The 18,021-nt window shown below is 38.6% G+C and overlaps 2 protein-coding genes across 2 annotated transcripts; one reads left to right on the top strand and one right to left on the bottom strand.

The window, feature by feature from the left end:
- Positions 1 to 104: 104 nt before the first annotated feature.
- On the bottom strand, positions 105 to 2,663 carry urp1 (urotensin-related peptide 1). Its single transcript, XM_034211844.1, has 5 exons — positions 2,071 to 2,663; positions 1,590 to 1,718; positions 1,458 to 1,498; positions 930 to 1,035; positions 105 to 326 (listed from the first exon to the last, which is right to left on the bottom strand). Exons 1-5 carry the CDS (start codon positions 2,171 to 2,173, stop codon positions 295 to 297), a joined length of 411 nt encoding a protein of 136 aa, XP_034067735.1. The 5' UTR covers positions 2,174 to 2,663; the 3' UTR covers positions 105 to 294.
- An 11,367-nt stretch (positions 2,664 to 14,030) lies between these two features.
- Positions 14,031 to 17,576, top strand: c1galt1c1 (C1GALT1-specific chaperone 1). Its single transcript, XM_034211832.1, has 2 exons — positions 14,031 to 14,165; positions 15,530 to 17,576. The coding sequence occupies exon 2, from the start codon at positions 15,544 to 15,546 to the stop codon at positions 16,495 to 16,497; it is 954 nt and encodes a 317-aa protein (XP_034067723.1). The 5' UTR covers positions 14,031 to 14,165; positions 15,530 to 15,543; the 3' UTR covers positions 16,498 to 17,576.
- The last annotated feature ends 445 nt before the right edge of the window (positions 17,577 to 18,021 follow it).

Genomic DNA, 18,021 nt, shown 5'->3' with positions numbered 1-18,021 from the left:
GTGCTGACTACTAATAATATAATGCTCTTTTCTTTAGGTACTATAGATAAAAGAAACATCTTTACCTTGAAATATCGCAAACAAAACAGGTTTCAATAATGGCATTTCTGAGATTCAACTTTATTTTCAGCCACAAAAAAGACAATTTTACAACTTCAAAAATATAACTTTTGATCGTTTGGTGTAGATGGTGAATTAACTGGTTGGTAGGAAACAAAAATGACGATGGAGAGGAAAGGCGTGGCCGACCAGGCCGTGAAGAAATCACAGCAAACGTCCTGCAGCGTCCAGGCTTTAGTTGGTGACACAGTATTTCCAGAAACATGCTGTCAGGGGATCAGAGAGGGTCAGACACAGAGGTCACATGTGAGATTAACCTAACTCTAAATTGCCAACACTGTGAAAATGTTCATTTTTCATCATCACAAAACCACATTATCCACCGAACAAAACAATCTCTTAATGCATGACAGAGTAAAATAGTTAAATAAAGATAAGAAAATATTTTTCAAAAGTAAATAGACTAAAATATAATAAATAAACTACTTTAAATCATTACCACTGTTCATCGTCCAGTTATTAGATTACATTTTAGTTTAAATATTATCCAAATACTTTTGTCATCATCATTTGTTTAAATTGATATTATATTCTACTTTACTATATACTATATTCTACTTATATACTATAAGTTGTTTCCTTTTCTGAATCTAAGGGTCTAAGGAAATAGATGTTTAAGAAAAAGTATAAATCAAATCTTGTCAATGCTGTTTGCTTTTTGGGTTTCATTGTATGTCAACATTGATTTTAGAAAAGCCCAATACAAATAAAAGTTATAATGGTTATACATGCTATAAGCCTTTGTCAAAGACTGCAAATAAAGGGCAGGCGTGTTGAGTGATTGATGGAAGATAATAAGAGTCACTCACTTCTTTTGTTTGTTTTTGGCAAGTTCTGCTCTGATCTGAGAAAACCCTGAGAGCGAAGCTTGTCGGCCGCCGCCAGCTTCAAGACGGCTTCTCTGAGGTCCTCCACCTAAAAACAACACAGAAAACATGAAGAAAGCACACGCAGATAACATGGTGAACTCTGATCTAAAGCCAGAGCTGTAACTAAGTGATCACATTTATTTTAACCTGTTCACAGTTATTCATATTTATTTTAAGGATTACTCTTAAATAAATGTGTGGCTTAGTTCCTGCATAAATTAGCTCAATCTCAGATTCTGAAATACTTTCTCTTTATAGATTTATAAAAATAATCAGAATTTATTTTCAGCCCCACAAAACAGCCTTCAGATTTAATTCATCTTGTTGCCTCAGTGACTACTTTTTCTTCTGCGCAATTTCACTTTTAACTTCTTTGAATTGCTATAAACATATACAGTGTATATATACATATAACATATAAATACTTTCTTAAAGATAGTGTATAGAGAAGTAGATTATCAGCCTTACCATGTTTGCAAACTTGTCTTGTTGTATTGAATCTTTAGCACCTTCAAAACATAAAAATAGAAGTGCAATCATTATCTTATATTATAACCATTTGGTGACCATTTATCTGCAAGATATTTGTATTATTTGTACCTTTATTCCAAGACTCCCTTCCTCCATTGTGCTGCATCAGTAGAGGATACAGATTATTCACCTCTCTCTGCTCCCCCTCAGCCGTGTTGGGTCCATCATCCACCTCTGACACTAATTTCTGAATGAAATCTGTTGAAATTTAAAAAGAAAATGTGCTTTTACTTCAGCCTGTCATTATCAGATGAATATCCCTGCGGTGAGTTGAACAGAATAACTTGTCAAATGTTCAAAACCATATCTTAAAGAGCATGTAAGAATACAAATATTTGAGAAAAAGATAAGATAATAACCTCAAAGGAAAATTAGGAATAATATGAACAGAGTTTGCTTGAGATTAGATCAATTGTGTATCATCATTCAGATACATTTCTCACATAAATGCAGTAAAGCAGACGTGCAAAGTGTCCAATTTAAAATAGTCAAATTGCCCTTAAGAGTGCAGCATTTTAAAATAAATGCAACAATATCAGAAGAGTCTTACCTGCCTGTGGCTCCAGGTCGGTGTCGGGGTAGAGAGGTAGAGCATGTGTCCGTCTTGCAGAACAAATCACAGCCAAGAGGTAAAACACAGCGACAGAAATCATGGTGCCTATATCTCTAGATGGTCAGATCTGGATTATAACTCTGCTCGGTAGAGAACTTCACTTATATATCCTCAGTGGCCATCCATCACAACCTGATCGATACATTATCATCACACCCAGTGTCCTTCTTAATGGTTTTGACGCGATGGATCAGGCGTCACAGACACAATTTAGGGGCCCCTGTCAATTGAGCCGGGGACTATCTGTGCTTGTACAGAGAGGCCTAACAAATGTTTACTCTGCAGCAGCAATCAGCGGCTGTCCAGAGCTCTGATGCTTTATGTCGGACATGTTTCTGTGTGATGGGCTGCTCAAACGTGTCATCGCTCATGTCTCAGGTACACAGCTGCTGGAAAGATGTCACTATTGGTTTCTATGTCACTTTGGGTTGAATGACTGACATTTCTGTTAATTATGACTGTCGGATGAATCAAACACGTCACAGTGTGGTAAATACTTTGCAAATGTTGAGTTGAAACAGCTTCTTTCTTGTGCCGCGCTTTAATGGTTTCCCGTCTCCTCAATATTTTATTTCTCTAAAGATTTCTATTTTTATTCTTACTGTTCGAAATAAGCATATTTAAGTTTTCTGAAGGCTTCTTACCATGCTGCTTTCGGTGTATAAGTCGCATTTCGCACATTGGCCCAACATCAAAATGATGGCAAAAAGTAAAATATGTGTGAAAAATAAGATTAAAATGTTTATTTGTCAACTGCTCCATTGTCCCTGCTTTAATCTATCTTTTTCCTTTTACTGTTCTGACTTTTCTACTCATTATTTTTGTTACGCTTTATATTTTCTTTCAGAAAGGATTTTGTTTTTATGTTATCATCTTCTGTCTTTATTGTAAACTGTTATTGTCTATTTGATTAAAGTGTGTTAATGTCTTGTTTTCTCTTCTCTACAATGCTCTTTACAAAGATGGCTTTTTTGTTCTCTATATAATAAAAAAACTGTGCCACAAAGACTTACAAGACAAATTAGGATTTGATAGAAATGTAAGGATAGAAAGAAAATCATCAAATTAAAATGTTGGTTAGATGATGGCGCTATATTAACATTAAAAGTCATTAAATATATAAATGGATATCTCCAAGAGATTCATTGGCAATCAGTCTGATAACTGTTGAGATATTTAATGTTTTAGCGCCATACCACCTTAAAAAAATTATCTAAAAAAAAATATCTACGGACATCACAAGTGTCAGACGAGGCCAAGGGTCAGAGGTCAGCCCTGATGGCCTCAGGAAGAATCTTTTCACATTGCAGATCTCTCGTTTTCAGATGCAAAGCCCAACAATTCCCCTCTGCCTTATGAAGAACAAATATGAGTTTAAAACGCTGCACCTTTAATGAAAGGTATTTGAGAGAACAGGCGGTGTCACGAAAATTACAGTTTGAGTTTGATCAATAATCAATTATCACCTTTATGTGACAAACCTTAATTGTAATGAATGTCCCAAAAAAGTTTCGACACCCAACATTACATCTGTCAATAAGTTCTTAAGTTGCTGCTCATCATTTTTAGCCATGGATGTGTACTAACCTAATTATTTGTTTTTAACTTTTATTTGTATTATTAATGTGTGCTTCTCTTCTCTAAATTGTATTTTTTATTATTGGATGTCTTTTTATATCTGCTATGCCACTTCTCGCTTTAACAACCTTACATTTCCCTACTATGGGATTAATAAAGGATTTCTGATTCTGATTAATGTATTACTTGTTTTCGTTAAGGCTTGTTTCTAAAAATAAAAAAGATCAAAACAAGTCAAGAGGTTTGGGCTGTTCAAGGAGGCTTTTTGTCAAACTGAAAGGCACCTAATGCTCTTCAGATGAGTGTGCGTGTTATCAGGTGATTTATAAGGTTGTCTCCACATCGATGGAAACAACAACATTTGATACATCTGTCTGCAGTGTAGTCAATGAGAAACGGTAAAAGTACAACAAAGTTTGGCTTTAAGGTCAAGCTATGACTTTAAATTACTAGACATATTACTCATCAGGAAAAGGAAATCATTGATAGTCCCTGTCAAAACCTCATACAGGATTTATTTTTGATTTGTTCAGCTAATGAATTCAAAGTCACATTTTGTGCATTCAAGCTAAGGTAGCAAAATGTAAATTATGTAGAGTAACAATCTGTTCTGCAGGAATGGCTGTGAATAACATCTGAAAACATTATATCAAGATGCAACAGTGAGTGGTGCATGTACATTGTATAAAACTAAATTACATTAGCAAAAAACTTTTACCAAAGAAAAAACATTAGCAAAAACAAATTAACAAACTGCGAAACACAAAGCTAGACACATTTACATTTTATAAAACGAAATTACATTTTATAAAACAAAATTACATTTGCTAAAACACTTTTACGAGAACTGAGACAAATTCACAAGTCCCGAAACACTTTAACATTTGCCGAAACACTAGAGAATCAAACCGGAAGGGGAAGGTCCATCATACCAGAAGTGACGTGCAAGCGATTGACACAAACTTAAAGGTCCCATGTCATGGCCATTTCTACTGATCATAATTCCATTGTTGAGGTCTACTCAAATAGATTTATACTGTGCAATTTTCCAAAATCGCATTGGTTTCTCATACAGCATCTCTGTATAGTATGTGTATTCACTCTCTGTCCTAAACGGCTTGTTGGAGCTCCTGCCCCCCCCCCTCCCTATGAGCCCAGTGGTCGTCTGCGAGACAGCGAGACAGCGAGACAAAGCTAAACCAGCCCGAACACACACCCGCAGCCTGGCTGGGAGTTTGTGTGTGTGTTCACACACAAACTCACAGCCTCGCCGCGTCCCGCCATCTCAGGGAGGAGAAATCGGCAGAGCTGCAGCTGAGAAAAGATTGAGTGTGTGTTTGTGAGGAAGTCCGCATATTGGTCCAACTGTAACGGCTCCGCGGGCGTAACGTAACGGCTCTACGGATTGGTCCATTTGGACCAATGGGTCCATTTGGGTATGGGCACGTCACTGTACCCAGGAAGAAAAAGAGAAATCTCCAACGAGGCGTTCTGAGGCAGCATAGACAGGTATTTTCTGTGTTAGAGTTTTACTCGCTACAGGGTGTACTTTGAGGGTTTGTGACTCTGCAGACCGTTTACATGCATAAAAACTGTCACACAAGGGGACGGGTAATAACCGGAAAAGCATGACATGGGACCTTTAAGTTTGTTTTGGCGGATAGACCGCCGGGTACCTATGGACGGTACGAGTGTGTTTATGGTCGTTAAATATGTTTTGTCCGTTCTGTGGAAACCACCTGGGCCAAGTGAAACGGTTTTGCTCATCACGATATACTTTCTCGTGCGCACGAGATACGTTCTCGTGCGCACAAGATAGTTACCGGTTCTCCAAGTAGGAAGTGGAGCTGTGCCTTATTACGCATCGCCTTCGCTGTGTTTACCTTAAGTAGAACAGCTAAAGAGCGACTGCAGGCTGCTTTGTTTTAACCACACACACCTCTACACGCACACACACACACACACCTCTACACATGATTGAACTGCCCGATTATTCCCCCTATATTACTCGTTTTATGAAGGAGATGTCTGGTCACCAAGGTGTATGATGTGTGTGTGTGTGTGTGTGTGCGTGTGTGCGTGCGTTGTGTGTGTGTGTGTGTGTGTGTGTGTGTGTGTGTGTGTGTGTGTGTGTGTGTGTGTGTGTGTGTGTGTGTGTGTGTGTGTGTGTGTGTGTGTGTGTGTGTGTGTGTGTGTGTGTGTGTGTGTGTGTGTGTGTGTGTGTGAGAGAGAGAGGGAGAGAGTGTGCTTCCCGTAATTGGCCCACTGTGTTCGGTGTGTTTGTTTATGTCCGACACCGGCATTTGTTTTCACAGACTTGTACTTTTGACTCAGTTCTCGTAAAAGTGTTTTAGCTAATGTAATTTTGTTTTTAGAAAATGTAATTTTGTTTTTATAAAATGTAATTTTGTTTTATAAAATGTAATTTTGTTTTATAAAATGTAAATGTGTCTCTAGCTTTGTAAAAGTGTTTCGCATTTTGTTCATTTGTTTTTGTTAATGTTAAATTGTTTTTTCTTTGATAAAAGTGTTTTGCTAATGTAATTTTGTTTTATAAAATGTAAATGTATCTCAAGCTTTTGTCACTTCTGGAGAGATGGACGCTCCTGAACTGTCAACGTTCAGGAAGGGGGCTTTATGATGCCGTTTAAAAAATAAAAGACCGTCAGTGAACCGGCCTTTCTGCGCGACTGTCACTCAAATGCGGGACATAGTCTCAATGTGTGGGACGCGGGACAAATGACAAAAAGCGGCACAAAGCGGGACACCTGGTCACCCTATGTTCAACACTGAATTAAAGGAAAAATGTTGATCGTATAAATATATTCAGTAAAAAATATACAAAATAAATCAAATGTAATGTGATGTAAAAATGTTCAAAGATAATAACAATAGGTCAAATTAAGCTCCATTGTAATAATTTTAGAAACAACCTGACACTATATTAGATCATAATACGTTATAATATAATAGTAGAATAATATATGAATTATTATTTTATAATTGATATCATGTTTAATTATAATTGTATTAGTAGTAGTATTAGCAGTAGTAACTTTTGGTAACTTTCTGTAACTTTTGAAGTACTGTTACTAGACTACAAAGCATTAGTCAAAAGCTCCTGCAGCAGAAACCTATCTGTTAGTGCTATAGCCACATTTAAGGAAGAGATTCCATCAATACTTAAATCGATAGCATGTCTGCATGTAGGGGAGGAAACTTATACAAAATGTACACCAACCCAAATTGATCATGTTGTTGATAGTGCTACAGATGCGCTGCGAATAAAATTGGACTCTGTTGCTCCTATAAAAAAGAAAAAAAGAAAACAACATAGACTAGCTCCATGGCATCATGCCGAAACCCGCAAAATAAAGCAAAAGTCGAGACAACTTGAATATGGCGTTCCACTAAACTTGAAGAATCTCGTTTAATTTGGCATATTACTCTCAATGAATATAAGAAAGCACTGCGTAAAGCGAGAGCAGCCTACTACTCTTCATTAATAGATGAGAATAAGAATAATGCAAGATTTATTTTCAGCACTGTAGCCAGGCTGACAGAGAGCCACAGCTCTATTGAGCCTTCTATTCCCATAGCACTCAGTAGCAATGATTTTATGTGCTTTTTTAATGATAAAATTGTTACTCTTAGAAACAAAATCAATGACCTCTTGCTTTTGACCAGTATAGTGTTATCAACAGCTCCCGGAAATGTAAGCTCTAATATTACACTAGATAGTAAACTAGAATGCTTTTCAGCCATAAACCTTGAACAATTAAATTCAATGATTCTTTCTTCTAAACCATCAACGTGTATCTTAGACCCGATTCCAACTAAGCTGTTAAAGGAAGTTTTTCCATTAATTAGCACTTCTTTATTAAATATTAAGAATATGTCTTTATTATCAGGCTATGTTCCACAATCATTTAAAGTTGCAGTAATAAAACCTCTTCTTAAAAAGCACAACCTCGATCCAGAGGTTTTAGCCAATTATAGACCTATTTCTAATCTCCCATTCCTCTCAAACATTCTTGAGAAAGCGGTTGCAAAACAGCTGTGTGATTACTTAAAAAACAATGATTTATAGCACAGAGACAGCTCTGGTTAAAGTCACAAATGACATTCTAATAGCCTCTGACAAGGGACTTGTCTCGACTTGTCTCTATTCTTGTTTTGCTCGATCTCAGTGCTGCATTTGATACTATCGACCATGATATCCTATTGCAAAGACTAGAGCACTTAGTTGGCATACAGGGAATTGCTTTAGGATGGTTTAGGTCCAATCTATCTGAACGCTCTCAGTTTGTACGTGTCAACGATGAATCTTCCATGCAAACCAAAGTTAGCCATGGAGTGCCACAGGGTTCAGTGCTTGGACCTATTTTGTTCACACTATATATGCTTCCGCTAGGCAATATTATAAGGAATCATTCTGTAAATTTCCACTGTTATGCGGATGATAGTCAACTATATGTATCCATCAAGCCTGACGAAACCAATCACCTAAATAAAATTCAAGACTACCTCAAGGACTTAAAAACGTGGATGACCTTAAACTTTTTGATGTTAAACACGACCAAAACTGAAGTTATTGTAAGGCAAGGCAAGGCAAGTTTATTTATATAGCACTTTTCAACACAAGGCAATTCAAAGTGCTTTACAAAAAATGAAAGACATTAAGAAAATGGCATTTAAAATCAGTCATTAAAAAGAAAAGCTAATAAAATAAACATTAAAAGAAAAAATACATGGATAAAAGTTACAGTGCAGTCTAAGATATGAATAGTTCAATTAAACATTAAAAGAAAAAGTACATGGATAAAAGTTACAGTGCAGTCTAAGATATGAATAGTTCAATTAAAAGCAGCGACAAAAAGATAAGTCTTCAGCCTGGATTTAAAAGTAGTCAGAGTTGCAGCGGACCTGCAGGTTTCTGGGAGTTTGTTCCAGATATTTGGAGCATAATAACTGAACGCTGCTTTACCATGTTTAGTTCTGACTCTGGGGACAGGAAGCTGAGCAGTCCCTGAAGACCTGAGAGATCTGGATGGTTCATAATTTAGCAGGAGGTCAGAAATGTATTTTGGGCCTAAACCATTCAGTGCTTTATAAACCAGCAGCAGTATTTTGAAATCTATTCTTTGACACACAGGAAGCCAGTGTAAAGACTTCAGAACAGGAGTGATGTGATCCACTTTCTTAGTGTTAGTGAGGACTCGAGCAGCGGCGTTCTGAATCAGCTGCAGCTTCCTAATAGATTTTTTAGTGAGACCTGTGAAGACACCATTGCAGTAGTCGAGTCGACTGAAGATCAAAGCATGGACAAGTTTTTCCAAATCCTGCTGTGACATTAGTCTTTTAATCCTAGATATATTCTTTAGGTGATAGTAGGCTGATTTAGTAACTGTTTTAATGTGACTGTTGAAACTCAGGTCAGAGTCCATGACTACACCTAGATTTCTGGCTTTATCTGTTGTTTTGAACATTGCAGACTGAAGCTCAGCGCTAACTTTTATACGTTCTGACTTGGCTCCAAAAACCATTACCTCAGTTTTATCTTTGTTTAATTGGAGAAAGTTCTGACACATCCAGTCATTGATTTGTTCAATGCACTTACTCAGTGTTTGAATTGGAGCATAGTCTCCTGGTGAAATTGTAACGTAAATTTGTGTGTCATCTGCATACAGTAGCTATGGTAACTTATTTTGTTGTTCTTCATTATCTGAGCCAGTGGTAGCATGTAGATGTTAAAGAGAAGAGGCCCCAAGATGGAGCCTTGAGGAACCCCACATGTCATATTTGTCAACTCAGATGTGTATTTACCTACAGTATAGAAACAAAGTTGTTTCTGTCCTTTAAGTAGGATTCAAACCAATTTAGAACTGTTTCCGAAAGTCCCACCCAGTTTTCCAGTCGGTCTAGTAATATGCTGTGGTCAACAGTGTCAAACGCAGCACTGAGATCTAATAATACTAACACTGAAGTTCTGCCACTGTCTGTGTTTAAGTGGATGTCATTAAAGACCTTTACAAGAGCAGTCTCAGTGCTGTGGTTTGGACGAAAGCCTGACTGGAACACATCAAAACAGTTATTTAAATGCAAGAAATTACTCAACTGTTGAAAAACAACTTTTTCAATGATTTTACCTAGAAATGGGAGGTTTGATATGGGCCTGTAATTGTTCATTACTGAAGCATCTAGATTATTATTTTTTAAGAGCGGTTTAATGACTGCAGTTTTCAGGGCCTGTGGGAAAATACCTGAGTGAAGAGATTTGTTTACTATATGAAGTAGATCTGAGGCCATGCAAGGCAAAACATCTTTAAAAAATCCTGTTGGAATAATATCAAGGCAGCAGGAGGAGGATTTCAGAAGTTGTATAATGTCCTCTAGGTTTTTATCATTAATCTGATGGAATTGTGTCATGGTGTCTGAATTGATATTAGGTGGACATAGGGACAACACATTTGCTGTACCTGGTGCAGAGGCACTGACTGCTTGTCTGATTTTCTGAATTTTGTCAGTGAAGAAGGAGGCAAAATCATTGCACGCCCTGGTGGATAGAAATTCAGAGGCTACTGACACTGGGGGGTTAGTTAGTCTGTCGACGGTAGCAAACAAGGCACGTGCGTTGTTTTTGTTGTTGGTAATGATGTCAGAGAAGAACGATTGTCGTGCGTTTTTCAATTCCAAATTATAAAGGCCAAGTCTCTCTTTATAGATTTCAAAGTGAACCTGGAGATTTGTTTTTCGCCACCTGCGTTCAGCTTTTCGACATTCTCTTTTTTCTGCTCTCACGGTCATGGCCTTTCTCCATGGAGATATTTTCTTGACAGACACTTCCTTTAACCTAGTTGGAGCAATGGCATCTATAACATTTTTAATTTTTGAATTAAAATGATCTACTAGCTCATTTACTGAGATGTTGGCAGGGGCAAGTGTGGAAGAAAAATTCTGAGTAAACATTTCCCTAGTATTTTCAGTTAAATATCGCTTTGTGGTTACCTCTTTTTGAACATTTTTGTGAACAGAAATAGAGCTCTCAAAGAAAACACAGGAATGGTCAGAGAGTGCAACATCAGTCACCACAACCTTAGAGATATTCAGACCCTTTGAGATAATTAAGTCCAGAGTATGCCCCTTATTGTGCGTGGGCTCCGTCACATGCTGAGTCAGTCCATAGCTATCAAGAACACAAAACAGTTATTTAGCCCCTATGTCCTGGGGGTTGTCAACATGGATGTTAAAATCACCAACAATGACTAGACGGTCAAAGTCAATACACACTATCGACAGCAGTTCAGTAAAGTCATCAAAAAAGCTTGCACAGTATTTGGGTGGTCTATAGATATTTAGGAACAGAGCTCGAGAGGAGCATTTCAGCTGAAGGGCCACATATTCAAAAGAATCAAAGTTTCCATATGATGTCTTCCTGCATTGAAGGGAATCATTGAACAGAATAGCAACTCCACCCCCTTTCTTATGCATTCTTTCCTGACTCATAAAACTAAAGTTGGGAGGGTTTGATTCAATAAGAACAGCTGCACTGTTATTTTGTTCAATCCAAGTTTCTGTTAAAAACATAAAATCGAGATTGTGCTCCGTGATAAAATCATTGATTAAAAATGTTTTTCCTGCCAAAGACCTGACATTTAATAAAGCTAGTTTAAGTTTGTTAAACACACTATTAGTCATGTTTTTTGTAACAAGCTGTGGCTGACATGGAATCACTGCTAAATTAGATAAACTCACACAAACGTTTGAGCGCTTCCTGTTTCTAAGATGATTCACCGCTCTTAATCTATTACCTATCAACACAGATATCAGCAAAGCTATAGGCAGGCAGGGCCCCGGCATGTCCTGGAAAGAGTTGAGAGTGCCATACGCCCTTGAGCCTGGACCCAGCAAATATTAGATTGCAGCGTTTAGTACACACACATCCTTATCAGGCTTCGGAGACTGCAGATGCCCTCTCGAAGGGAGGGGAGGCGGCCGACGCAGGCACAGTGATGGAGACGTGGGAGATGGTGCGGGGGTAGAGGACATGCTGCCAGGGGGGGAGGTGGTTGACGTAGGCACGGTGATGAAGACGGGGGAGATGGTGCGCGTCTCTGCGGTGATTTTGGTGGGCGTCGTTGAGGAGCGGGGGTAAAGGACATGGTGCCAGCCCTGCGTATCGCCTTGGTCTTGTATTCGGCCCAAATAATCTACGAAACAATCTATCTAAAGATATACTAGTTATGGATGGCATTAATTTGGCCTCCAGTGAGACTGTAAGGAATCTTGGTGTTATATTTGATCAGGATTTATCCTTTAACGCCCACATAAAATCAATCTCAAGGACCGCCTACTTCCATCTACACAACATTGTCAAAATTAGGCATATCTTGCCTCAAAACGATGCAGAGAAACTAGTCCATGCATTTGTTACTTCTAGGCTGGATTATTGTAACTCTTTATTTTCAGGGTGTACCAAAAAGTCAGTTAAGTCGCTTCAGCTGATTCAAAATGCTGCAGCTCGTGTACTAACCAGAGTTAGGAAAAGGGACCACATGACTCCTGTTCTGGCTGCCTTACACTGGCTCCCTATAGAACACAGGATAGAATTTAAAATTCTTCTTCTCGCCTACAAAGCCCTTAATGGGCAGGCGCCATCTTACCTTAAAGAACTCATTATACCCTACTGTGCTACTAGGGCATTGCGTTCCAAGAATGCAGGGTTGTTGGTTGTTCCTAGAGTCTCTAAAAGTACAATGGGAGCCAGAGCCTTTTCTTATCAAGCTCCACATTTGTGGAATCAGCTTCCAGTTTGTGTTCGGGTGGCAGACAGCCTATCCGTTTTCAAGAGTACGCTTAAGACCTTCCTTTTTGATAAAGCTTATAGTGATAAAATAAAATAATCGAATAAGAGTGCATTGACGTAGATACGTTGTGCCTCGTCACCTATACATTTTAGTTCTTACTCTTTCACTTAAATCCTAAAAACTTAGATCTTATATTTAAAATGTATCCAAAACCTTTCCCCTCTCTGACCTCTCGAGGTTCTAATAGAGGGTAACAGGTTGCAGAGAAGGCCTAGTCCGGCCCGGAAATGTGGAACGTAGCCACATACCTACTCCTTACCTCTAACCAATTCAGGTTCCAGTGGGGACCTTTCTCCCTGTGTGCCTCTCCACCTCTGTTTCCTACTTCTTACTTGCTACCCTTTTCCCTCAACCTATCCTAAGGGAGTGCATGTATGTAGACACGTTAGTTTAGCGGCTATAGGCTTGGACTGTTGGGGGGGGCACCTTACTCCGTCTTTCTGGCTGTTTGTAGGCCTACCTGTGTACTCTCATGTTTCGATTAACCCAGCTTCCCCCAAATCTCTTTTTTTGTGTCCATATATACGCCGGGATCCTGAGTCGAGGCTAATCCTGTTGCTGTGATCGTGTGTCCTGGATCCTATATCCTGAGTACTGGATCTGAGTCCTGGACTTCGAGTCGTGGCTGAACCTGTCTCTGCAGTCCTGCCAGACTCTCACCATACTACTTCCCTGATGGCTCCCACAAGATTGCTGACATCCTCGTGGATTCATCTTCTTATTACAGACACATTCATTTCCAAACATTTGGTCTACCTATGTTGTAAATGTATTATCTTTTCGATTTACACACGGCATCTATTGCACGTCTGTCCGTCCTGGGAGAGGGATCCCTCCTCTGTTGCTCTCCCTGAGGTTTCTCCCATGTTCCCCTTTAAACTGTGGGGTTTTCTCTGGAAGTTTTTCCTTGTAAGATGTGAGGGTCAAAGGACAGAGGGTGTCGTATTGTCATACTGATATAGTGATATGCTGTACAAACTGTGAAGACCACTGAGACCAATGTAGCATTTGTGATATTGGGCTATATAAATAAACATTGATTGATTGATTGATTGATTGATTGATTGATTGATTGATTGATTGATTGATTGATTGATTGATTGATTGATTGATAGTAACATGCATCAGCACAAATAACAACTTGTTATATTTAAAATAGGAACGTTTTGTTGATTTTGCAAACAAATTAAAATCTTCAAAATTAAAACTGGACTTGTGCAAAAAACTACAAAAATGCACATAAAATTAAGTCATGTTATACACGACAGAGTTGTCCCCTATTAAATATGAAAGGTTGATATTTTCAGCAGCTTTAGCCTAAATATATCATAATCAACCCAGCAATCAGTTAACAATGATCAACATAAAACAAATAAAAGAACATTAATTTTGAGGCATATCATAAAAACATAAACAAAGGAATGTGACCTCAACAGAGTCACGTGACTTCAGACCCGGAAGTTGCCGTCAGTTTGGAACATGCACCTAGCTGTTAATTAACTCTCCTGACGACGGACAGTAACAGTGGCAGCTGAAAGGAGGAAGGAAGCAGGACACTTTCGCATAAGGGCGTATTACTCCTGCTAGGTACAGTATATATTCTTTACTTGTTTTATGTATGTTGCTAACAAGACGTTTAGTGTAAACGCTACGGAGACAGGAAGCTAACAGTTAGCTATCAGCTGGTAAGACTTAAAAAAACTCTCGGATTCAATGTTATGAAGTGAACTAATGTTAACGCTAGCTGTTCATACTTAATAGATAAAATGTCGACATTAATAAAACGTTATAACATGTCCGTAATGTCTAATCCAAACGATTTATAATCCATCTGAGACCTGATCAGCTGCTCAACTTGTCTCACAAGACAAACAAGCTTAACGAGTTATACTTGTACTCAACTATATTTCCTTTGTTGCATAGAAATAGTTTAGTTTATCTGTCAGATTGGACAGTGCACATTCATAAATAGGACTCCTAAACCTACTGTCACAGTAGTAAAGTTGTCACGCACGGCATTACACATGAGCTACACAGCTTCTCACATAATTATATTTTGTGTGTATATATAGTCTTTAAAATAGCTTTCATAATACTATTTGTTTGCTCCTTTCCTATTTGTATTCTTCTTTCTGTCTGTATTCACAATTTACCCCATATCATTTCCTCATACGTGTACCTTTGAGAAGTGCTCACTATCACAGATGTTTTCAGATTTGTGAACAATATTTGAGAGAAATGGTTATTTTGTGTATTTAGAAAATGTTTTAGATCTTTGAGTTCATCTCGTGAAAAATGGGAGCAAAAACAAAAGTGTTGCATTTATATTTTTGTTCAGTGTAGATACCGAGTTGTGGATAACAATGCAGCTTCACAATGTGCTCACTAAGAGTCACAGCTGCTCAATTGGTTATAAGTGATGGCCTTGGTGGAGCATTGTGTCTCTGCCTTCACTCTTCAAGGTTTAGTGTAATTCTGCCCTGAAGTGTTGTAGTCTTTCCAGTCATAAACGAACATACATGTTACACAGCTGTTGAATATGTATAAATACACACAGCTAGAGAAATTCACCCAGATTAAATAAAGTTATAAAAGACTTTATATAGGTTTAGTTTATCAAGCATGTCATTTTATAATTAAGAAACCCTTACAGCAAAAGCTCTATGAAGGGCTTTATAAGTCAAATCTTACAATCATTTCTGTAACAAACGTCTAGCTGGTGTAAAGACAGTAATAATGTATGTTTTTGCTTTTCTATGTATGCAAGCTCGCACATGTTGTACAGTTCAGAGTCTGTGAATGATTTACGCCCAATATGAGATCATTAGAGCAACCTTAATGTGGGAAAATTAAAGATTAATTCAGATGAATCAAACTATATTTTAAGATCCTAGTTTATTCTGAGAAGCATTCCCTTTCAGCTAATGTTTGGCTATTTCTCTCCCTTCCAGTGTCTGCTGTCAACATGTTGTCTGAAGGAGGCTCTTTCATGAAGGGGATGGCCATGGGCGGCATCTTCTGCTTGGGACTCTCACTATTTGGTAGTTTCAGCCCCGCCACAGAGCACGGGCCGGGCGAACATCATCATCATCACGTCAAGGCCCCGAGTAAAGACGAGCTGACTCGCCTCTCGGACGGTCACGTGCTGGAGTTGGTGAATCAAGTCCGGGTGTCTTGCATCATCATGGTCCAGCCAAAGATCCTGGTTTACTGGGCGACTGCGCTGGACACCTGGAGTAAACACTGTGACAAGGCTGTGTTCTACACCTCCGAGTCCTCCAAGGCTTTGGAGGCGGTAGACTTAAATGAAAAAGATGACTGGGCGAGGCTACGTAAAGCTTTGAAGCATGCCTATGAGAACGCCGGAGATCTGCGCTGGTTCTTTGTGGCAAAAGCGACCACGTTTGCCATCATCGAGAACCTCAAACACCTGGTGCTCACAAAGGACCCCGAGGAGCCCTTCTACCTGGGCAACGCTATGAAGTCCGGGGAGCTGGAGTATGTGGCGTATGAAAGTGGCATCGTTCTGAGTTATGAAGCGCTGAAAAGGCTCGTGAATGTGTTGGAGGATGAAGGAAAATGTCCAGAAAGAGGACACGCCCTGTGGACGATGAGTGAGGACAAGCAGCTGGCAGTGTGTCTCAAATACACCGGTGTGTTCGCAGAGAACGGAGAAGACTCTCACGGAAAGGGCCTCTTTAACAGCAAGAGTGTGGACAGCTTAATAACGGACAGCATGAGGGACAACCCCACTAATGTGGTGGAGGGCTGCTGCTCCGACCTGGCAGTCACGTTTAACGAGATGTCGCCCAATCAAATGCAGGTTATGATGTTCGGAGTTTACAGACTTCGTCCTTACGGCCACGACTTCCATGACTTGTTAGTATTTGAACCTCCTGAAGGTTCAGACAACGACTAGAGACTCTTTCCTTTTAATATGTACGTGGCATTTGAAATGTGTTTTGCTTCTATGATGGCAAACTTAACTGTTGAGATGTTTTTCTAATTATGTTTGTAAAATGGATCCTGGGTGGGAATAACTCTTTTATGTATATTTGTACCTTTTGCAGTTGGCACAATCAGCACCTGAAATGCATTTGTGGTGTTGTTGAACTGAGGTGATGAGTGTGCGGTTCTTTTAAATGTAGATGGAGCAGGGACATTTAGCAAACTTGTACCATGAGACTAGATTCTCTGGAAGTTGGAATGATGTACCCCAGTGTTGACATCTGGGGAAAGTATATTCACGAGGGCTGCACGATGTTGAAGTATACATACAGGTAGATTCTGTAGCCGAAAGATTTTACTGAACTGATCTTCCTTTTTTGGCGATTTTTCTCGTGGTCCTCGCCCATTTTCGAGACCCTGCTTTGTTTCTGATTGAATAATTGATTTAAATGATTGTGATTGGTTGTTTGCTGTGCATGAAGAACCTGCATATCTCTCACTATGAACAAATTTGAAAGTTGGAGTAATTTATGTTCTATTAGACAGATCTTCCTTTGAGAATAGTGATGTTAAATTCAGTGATTTTTCCTTTTGTTTCAAGCAGCAAAGAAGTTTGAGCATGACTTGAGTTCGTTTGTCTTACATGATCACATCCTGTGTTGCAATGGCTGAAACAATATATCGTGCAGCCCTAATATTCAGTATATTTCTATTGTCCTGTGTTACTGAACAACTTTTTCAGTGGAGCTGTCATTGTTCCACTTTCATTTAAAAAAAAAAAATGTGATTATCAGATCAAGTACTTTTAAGAAATGTGACTTTTGGATGATAATAAATCAAATGAATTACTGATTACATGTTGGGCTGTTGCTGCAAACCTGGTAAACATACTGTGAAGGATTTTTGTTAAAAGGGAAATAAATGTACCATTCGCTTTGTTAACATTTGTTTTGCCTTGACCAAAATGTTCTTGTAATCTTGAAACTAAATGTACATATTTTTCTGCAACTAGGCAAGAAGAGAATAAAATATTGCAGTTGTTAACTGAGACTAAGCGTTGCCTTAATGGTGGTAGATTTTTTTTTTAGCTATTGTATGAGAATTATTTATCTGAGACTTTAGAATATCACCTAAAATCAAAATTGTAAAGCATTACTGAGCAAATAGAAGCAGCATAACCAGTCTAACATCTGCACACTAACTCTGCCACTCCTTCATATGCAACTCCTCAGATCCTAGTTAGTGAGTAAAGGCCACGTCATTACTCCAACTACAAACAACGTGAATAGCAAGTAAACAGTCTCTAAAGGGTCTGGAAACTCTGAGCTTGACATTGAAAAGTGCTTGAGACAGCTTGACATTGTAATGGTTATCCTCCTGTAGATTGCTGTCACAAAACAGTGTAGTTGTGTATAGCACAGTAACATCAACTTAATATAATATCCTGGAAGTTTAACCTGAAGTCAAAAGTAAAACGATGTTCTCATGTTTACCA

This window comes from Gymnodraco acuticeps, unplaced genomic scaffold (genome assembly GCF_902827175.1).
Source record: "Gymnodraco acuticeps unplaced genomic scaffold, fGymAcu1.1, whole genome shotgun sequence".
In the NCBI taxonomy this organism is placed as follows: domain Eukaryota; kingdom Metazoa; phylum Chordata; class Actinopteri; order Perciformes; family Bathydraconidae; genus Gymnodraco; species Gymnodraco acuticeps.
This window is presented reverse-complemented; position numbering and strand designations above follow the sequence as displayed.

What these genes read in the sequence shown, in the direction of transcription:
- urp1 (XM_034211844.1), bottom strand. Translation starts at nt 2,173, where the DNA reads ATGATTTCTGTCGCTGTGTTTTACCTCTTGGCTGTGATTTGTTCTGCA. An exon ending in CGACCTGGAGCCACAGGCAG is followed by an intron (nt 1,719 to 2,070) that starts GTAAGACTCTTC and finishes AAATTTCAACAG; the next exon opens with ATTTCATTCAGAAATTAGTG. An exon ending in GCCAAAAACAAACAAAAGAA is followed by an intron (nt 327 to 929) that starts GTGAGTGACTCT and finishes ATCCCCTGACAG; the next exon opens with CATGTTTCTGGAAATACTGT.
- c1galt1c1 (XM_034211832.1), top strand. Translation starts at nt 15,544, where the DNA reads ATGTTGTCTGAAGGAGGCTCTTTCATGAAGGGGATGGCCATGGGCGGC.